We start from the raw sequence: 8235 nt of genomic DNA on the forward strand, positions 1-8235 counted from the left end.
GAGAGAGAGAGAGAGAGAGAGAGAGAGAGAGAGAGAGAGAGAGAGAGTGGAAGAAAAGCCAACAGCAGACTGCATAAAGGACAATTGATTTGGTCGAACAGCAGTACATTCACCATACGACACTCATAATCATATCTTTATGCTCGTCGACTTTGTCATTGCAAAAGGAGAGAGACGCACACGAATACACACAGACCGATACAGAGACAAACATCGAAGTTTTACTCATTTTTGGGGTGATTTTTACGTTTTTTGAAATTGTGAATTTCAATAATATCGCACTGCACTACCATATCGTACATGCACACACATCACTCTAGTCGCTCTCTTTGTTTGTATGTAGTTTCTCAATTCCCCTTTGTTATTCTGTTTCTTTTCTCGCTGAAATATTTATTCAACGCATTTATCGTGCACACAGACGCACGTTACCCGACTTTGTTTGTCCCCGGCATTGTTTGCACTGAAATGGGGTGTGGTGTGTGCGTTCGTAATGCAATTATTTTATTACTACTAAGCCTCGAATCGTTGCTCTCTGTGTGTGCACGCTCTGTGTATATGCATTTTTCCAAAAATTTGGAATTTTTTTTCCAATGAAATTAGGAAAAAAAATCGATACGGTCGCATATGAGTGTGTATGCGTATGCGATGTGTATATATATGCATGTGAGTGTATGTCATCATCCACGTTTCCTGCACATCAATTCCAAAACGGGCACTGCTAATCTCGGCGAACAGCCTTGCTACAAATGTAACAATTGTATTTATTTCGATGTTGGTTGATTTTTAATTTTAGTTGCTATCGATTATTTGAGCGATCGATAACGCATTTCGTTTTCCTCACTCTCCCTGCTCTCGGCTGCCTTGATTTTTATTTTACGCAATGCAGTGTGCACGCATTTCAACCTGACAGCTAGAGATTTGATTTTATCGAAAGTGACATTTTTATGCGAAATTTTTGAGAAATGACCAAAAGACAATAAAACCACCGTAGAACTATTTAAGTGAAAAAATTTCAGTTTTTTTTAGTGTCTTAATTTTTTTAAAGCAATTTTGTGTAAGTTCTCTTTTTTAATGTTGTTTTGTTCAAGTGAATTTTTCGCCCGTTTTGATTTTGTCCTGATTCAGGACTCCTGAACGCCTGTGAGATTTGTATTTGTGAATGTATGATTTGTATCCAACTCCGGATTGCTTATATACTCTGATCCACACCTCTTTAATTTTATGTCTTCATTTCGTTGTATCAAAAACCAAGAAAAAAAAACGATGCTATTGACAAGAAATCAGTTTGAACAATATGACACTTGCAAATGTCTGGCGTCAATCTTGACTACTTAGCAACGTGAGTGTTAAGTGTAAGCCTCGTATTCGCAATGTACGCACAGCCGTACATACATTCACTCATGTGCCATATGAACAATTAAATTGAGCATATGGCTTCAACATTTTATCTGTTTTTGCCGAAATTACTCCATCTCCATTCTTTTTCCATTTCACTTTCACTGCTTGCATCATGGCAGAAGCAATGCAGAGACCAAGAGTGTTGTGTGTATGTCTATGTACTGTTTTCTATCAGACTTTGCAATACTTTCATCTTTAGAGCACTTGAAAGCCAATAAGCCAATAAAGAGCGCCGCTGCATTAAATACAAATGAATGCCAGCCACACAATAGACTAGAACGAAATAGACGAGAGGAAAATAGAATCCCCCGCCTGAACGAACCGACACACGAAGCGAAGCAAAAGAATAAAAATCGATCGAATTTATATCACAATTTCTAATCGAAACGAAATTTCTTCTTCTTCTACCTCCTCCTCTCTCACTCATCGTCGCCCGTTCGCTGCGTGCGCGCCCCATTCGCACATACCGTTAATCGAAGCACATTCTTTTCGACGCATTTTATTTTGAGTAAACAAACCACCAAACATGAGCCTCGACAACGACACAATATTTCATTCGTCGGTGTCGTGTATGTGTTTAAAAAAAATTCAAAGTGGATAGCAACACAATATTCACGACGAATGAATCACAAACGCATTTTTTCCACAGCATATTGAATGAAAAAAAAAGTAGTGAAAAACGAATGGAACGAGTGGAAGAATAGAATGTAATAATAAAGCTTTGTTGGTACATGTTCAAAGATAAACACATCAACAACAAAAAATGAAACACATATTAACGCTATTATAGATAGGCATTTAGTAACTTGGGCTCGTGCGAGTGTGTATGCATGTGGTTCAGGTGTACAAAATTCAATATTTTCATTCGTTTCAAATACTGTCAAAGATTTTTATTGCCGATAAAAATAAAATCGCCCAACCTCCAACCCAATAGAATTGATAAAAGTAGAGCATACTACCTCATTCTTCGTAAGCTCACTCGCGTGCACACAACCGCCACCAAACACTATGTAGCTGCCATATCTCTTTCTGGATGGAAAATTCATTATTTATGTGATGTGTCTGTCTTTCCATCATGGCTGCTTTTCACTTTCTTTTTTAATAAATAAAAACAAAATTTCTGTTGATTTTTCGGTTATTGGCGTCATACCAATTGTTTGTGAGCACACACCAACTTTTTTTTCTTCCATTCTTTGTTCTCAACAAAATATTTATTTTTCGGTTTTGAATTGAAACCACGCGACACAATATTGACACATTTCAAGTATACGAACGAACAAAAGTGAAAGTGACTTTCAATTTCCAACCACCACCACCACCACCGCTACCACATCCAATGGATGAAGTTTTTGATTTCAAGACATTACGGGAAGGAATAGAACAATTTGACTTTTGTGAAGCCGCGTGGCGCCACTCGGCTAACCAAGAAGAAAAAACTATTGAAAATTGAAATTTTTTGATTACATCCGAAGTAATGGAAGTAGTTTTGAAACTTTTGCTTGATTGATGAACTTTGCACAAAATTGCCATTTTGCGTTACGATTTGGCCAATTCCATCGAAAATCAAATCAATTCCGTTTTAATGTTTGTCAATGACAATGATTGTGTTGTCAACGAACGCTAAATAAAAAGTCAATGATCCAAGCAAAAATTCATTTTATAATGCGGTACATTACTCATATGCGCCCAACTCCAATGATTCCATGGCTAAATTAATATTTTTCATTTCTTCGCAACTTTTCATTCGAATAAATTGAAAAAGTTTTTTTTTTCTCCTTTTCTTTATTATGATATTCCTTCGAAACTATTGTTATAAGTTTGTAAAACAGTAGCAAAGAGAATAACGATTCCGACATTACATCATTTGGAATATTGTCAATGAAAACAAAGTTATTTGCAATTTTAGTTCCAAAGAAGAAGCAGAGGAAAAATTGTGTGTTAAATGAATCACAACGAATAATGTTTCTTATCAAAAGTATTTCTCCTCCTAATTTTTCATATCTATTTCTCTCTCTATCTCTGTTTAGCTCGTAATGGCAGCATCTGTGTATGCTACACCACCTCCCGATCATTTGAGTGGCGATGAGACAGCACTTAGTGATGTATCCAATTCGTCTCAGATAAGTAGTCCGTCAAATTCAATGAAAACATTAAAACGTAGTTTATCCGCAAGCTCATTGTTGAGTACATCATCTGCAATGGAAGCGTCCGGTGTTGTGACTGCACCGAGCATCATCACCACCACCACATCATCTTCATCGTCGAATAACAGTCCGAATGCATCAAACGCAACAATACCGTTTGCAGGTAACATAAACATTACACTGCCGTCAAGCATAGTAAACACATTGGATACGTTGACGGCAAGCAACGGCAGCACTGCAAACAGTGATGGTATCAATATAAATAGTTTGTCATCGTTGTTGATGGATTCAATGCCCGATAACTCGAAAAAACGACGTAAACAATCCACTCCGATTCGTATCGCCGAAACAAAAGGTGCAAGTTTACTGAGCGCAGCAATGGCTGCAATGGGCCCAACAAATGGTCAAAATGAAGCCGAAAAGAAAGGCATCGAAGCGATTGATTTGGCCGGCGGCGATGGTGACGAAGATGCAGCTCAACAAGCAGCAGCATTGCCACGAATTTATCTCTCCAATTTGAGCCAATTGCAAGAGAGATCGGCCAACTTTAGAATGGGCGGCGAAGTGGACAGTGCACAAAAAGAAAACGGTCAAATTGAAAATGTGAAAAAATTCAGTGAAAATCATGAGCAACTATTGAGATCGTTTGCAAACAATTTGAATTGTGATCAGTGCGGATTGAAATTGGATTCGGAAATTCAACTTGGATTGCACATTCTGCAAGAGCATGCACCGAAAAACCTGAGTAAAGTTGGCGACCCGAAATCAGCCGAAGATGAAATACCGAAAATTTTTGTGAAAAAAGAAATCGGTGGCACATCATCGTCGTTGACAAATAGCTGGAACAGTGACGATGATCGAGAAAAGCTGATGCAAATGGCTGCAAACGGACAATTGAAACCGGAGGAATGGCTTGCATCACTATCTAATTTACCATTTGCATTTCCGCCTGAGGCAGCCGTAATGCTATCGGCTTCGGGCTATTTGCCACAATTGCCACTGCTTGGCGTTCCCAATAATCCGTTTGCTTCGGCCGATGGTTTGCCACGATCGGCCGCACCACCGCTACGAATTTTCAATCCGGAAGCCTACTGCGATCTCTGCAATAAGGAATTTTGCAACAAATACTTCCTGAAAACGCACAAAGCCAACAAGCACAATATCTATGAGTCGGTCACATCGACAACCGAAACACCCACCACAAGTCAACTCAATCAAATGTCACAAGTCTTTCAGATGCAACAACAACAATTGGCCGCTCAGCAACAGCAAATGGTATCACCAAAATCACCGCCACCACAATCCACATCGTCATCGTCTCAACGTCAATCGCCGTCTAGCGGTTCACAATCCGGGGCCCAGGAAAATTCAGTGATGTGCGATATTTGTTTCAAACGTTATCCCACTTTGGTTGCAATGCGACGCCATCGATCAAAAGTACATGAGATTCCACCGCCAAATGATTCGAACACCGATGCAAAAATGTCGACAAACACATCCAACGCATCGACTCCGATTACAATGCCAGACGGTTTCCGTGAAGATTTCTCCATCGAACAAGAAGACACAACATTCACCCCGCAACCACGGAAATTGTCGCCGCAATCGATTCTACAGGCACGTGAAGCCAATTTCTCCGTGGACAAATTGAAACGGCTCGGTGTCATCAATCCGGAGGCATTCTGCGAGATTTGCTGCAAAGAATACTGTAACAAATACTTTTTGCGTACGCATAAAATCAAACGGCATGGCATCTTCATGCCACTCGACGATGCAATCCTAAAAGATGGACGTTCAATGGCTAGTGCGGCCGCTGCCGCTGCAAGTGCATGGCAATTGATGCAAAATGCTCCGCTGAATTTGATTATGAACAATGCCGAAGCACTGAACCAACTGCAAAACCAACGTAAGAAACTCGAGGCGGGTGAAATTCGTAAACTTTCCATTGAAAGCACCGACGATGAGCTTGAGCAGCCGCATAAAAAGCGTAAATTAAATGACAGCGACAAGAAACTGATTGACGATACGGACGATGTTGACGAAGCCGAAAATAAATCCACCGACAACCAGCAAGACAGTGAAAATATAAGTGTCGACCTACAAAAGCTACAAAGTATGATAATGCAGTTGAACGACTTGAATGCCCAGCGCCCGGTAATGTGTGGCATTTGCGGTAAAGAGCAAGAGAATCAGTTTGTTTTGCACACTCACATGTTGACCGAGCACACGAACATCGGTGATAATAACAATGGTCTAATAAAATCATCGCCGAGCACATCACCAGTCATCAATCAAACCACGGAAACGTGTAAACATTGTGACAAAGAGCTACCCAATGCGTTTGCATTGAATCAACACTTGTTTGAAGTGCACGGTATTTCGCCGACAAGTCCGGCGCGTGAAGGATTCGTCACACCTGAACGGCCGATTTCGGGCATAAGTTTGCCACCACAAGCACCAAATGCGCAGATTAACGAACGTCGACCGTACACAATCACACCAACCAGCAGCTACTGTGAGATTTGCAACAAAGAATTGTGCAACAAGTACTTTATGAAAACCCACATGCAACGAATGCACGGCATCGAAATCGAAAATGGAGCTCAAATCGGCGGCGTTGTTTGCAACATTTGCAACAAGGAATTGTGCAGCAAATACTTTTTGCGTGTACATAAACACAACACGCATGGTATTGTCGAAGATGGATCACCGTTACCACAGCCACGTCAAAATGGTGATCAAGCCGAACCAGAGCCAACGCCAATATTCCCATCGGTCGATGCTTCGTTGAAATCGGGTGAAGTTGCAAACGATTTGAGCAATCGGTATTTCACACACTTTGCCGAAGTGTGCCCATTGTGCAATCGTCGTTTCCGCGGTGCAAAATGGTTGCGAACCCATCTGTTAACCGATCACGGTAAACAAGGTACCGATAAATTGCGTGAAATCGAACAACAATTGGTCAATTTACCAAAATCGAACAGTCCTCCGATTAAAATTCCAAACGGTACATTCCCGGGCTTGAATCCAACCGATCCGAATTTCATGCAAAAACAAGCACTCAACAGCTTATTCTCCGTTGACGAATCGCCGATTTCAAAAGCAAAAGAATACCAATGCTCATTCTGCTCGTTTTCCACACCATCATACGCATTTCTCTACATTCACAAACGTTCATTGCACGCTGCCCTCATGACCAATGAAACTCTGGCCGGTTTAAATATTCCCGGCGATAATAATGGGCTTGCAAATCAATCTGAATCGGCCGTTTCCATTGCAAAAGATCAACCGTTGGCCCTGAAGACATCAAATGAAACCGCTTCCGTTGGCAATACACCACTATCAACACCAGCCACAACACCAATTCCGATTCAATTGCCAGCCTCCGAATTAAATCCAAACATTTCCTCCCCCATGCACAAAGCCAGCCATTTAAATGATGTGGAAATGCTGTTAAAAGGCGCATCACCTGAGCAAAAATTCAAAGATGACCAACAGCGTCAGGATCAATTTGAAGCTCAGAATATTTTAGCTGAAATGGCAAACATCACCAAACGACCAACAACCTATGCCATACCACAGGAATTCAGCAACGGTATGTTTATGCAATCATTCCTATTGGAGCCCATCGACAACGATGACACCAACGACAATGGCAACAACGCAAAAACAAGGTTCGTACCATCCGTTGTATTTTTACCGGTCAGAGAACGTATTGCTGGCAAAACTACTGTTTCATTCTCCCTAACACCGGCTTAAACCCAGATGATGATTGACAAACACTTTTACAATTTGCCAAATTACCAAAAAAAAATCAATGAATTTACATACAAACCCACAATATTTCCACACAAAAGCAGGAGAATGAAACAGAAGTGTAGAAAACCTGAACGTGTGAAAAGTTGTATTATTTAGCTACTTATCGATAACAAAAAAAAGTAATCACATTAATGCTACATAAAGAATATACATAAATAATTTATATACCATAAACTATCCTCATTTCTAGTTATTGTGCAATGCTAGTCAAATTTAATTATTACTTATTGTCTGATCAAAAAAAAGAAGAGTAAAAAACCAAATACACAACACAAATGACTATGGTTAATCCTAGACTAAAACATATAAAACACTGTAAATGAGAAACAAGTGAATGAGTCACAGAAACTGATAAATTGCAAATGAACAAACCAAATAATAGACAAAACCAGTCAAACCGTGAAATGAACCGACAAAAAAAGAAAGAAAGAATGAAAGAAATGAAGCGGATCGAAGACTGAGTATAAAATGTGAACCGAAAAAAGGGAAGAAATTGAAGATCGAACAGGAGAGTCTATGAAGAAAGAAACGGCCGCTCCACTGTCCAAAACGGGGAGGCGGTCAGCGAACAGTGATGTTTTCAACAAAGTTCCTATCAAAAAATCAAAAATAATTTAAATTACGCAAGTAAATACCTCAAAAATATGAAATAATTAAACTATTATTTATTGTATAAAGCATTCCATGATTTTGCTCTTGATTTCCATCTTTTCTTCCGGAGTCATCTTGATCTTCGTTTCATTTGTATCGATTTTTTTTTAATTCAAAGATTCATTGCTCAATTTCATCCAATTTTATGTTCATTTTTTAGATGCGAAAGAAAAACAGGTCTCTTTGAATGTACATTATTGTTTATTTTGTTCTCAAAGTCAAA

The 8235-nt window shown here is 39.6% G+C and overlaps 1 protein-coding gene across 1 annotated transcript in view; it reads left to right on the forward strand.

Moving 5' to 3' along the window:
• Window positions 1-7790, forward strand: part of LOC129566441 (uncharacterized) — a 30042-nt gene extending 22252 nt beyond the window's left edge. Inside the window, exon 2 of the mRNA XM_055442380.1 lies at window positions 3426-7790. Coding sequence (XP_055298355.1) covers window positions 3432-7301 — 3870 coding nt within the window. The 5' untranslated portion in view covers window positions 3426-3431 and the 3' untranslated portion in view covers window positions 7302-7790. The remainder of the gene's footprint in view (window positions 1-3425) is intronic.
• The last annotated feature ends 445 nt before the right edge of the window (window positions 7791-8235 follow it).

Source organism: Sitodiplosis mosellana, unplaced genomic scaffold (assembly GCF_009176505.1).
Source record: "Sitodiplosis mosellana isolate CC-2019 unplaced genomic scaffold, AAFC_SMos_1.0 Smas_scaffold_1, whole genome shotgun sequence".
In the NCBI taxonomy this organism is placed as follows: domain Eukaryota; kingdom Metazoa; phylum Arthropoda; class Insecta; order Diptera; family Cecidomyiidae; genus Sitodiplosis; species Sitodiplosis mosellana.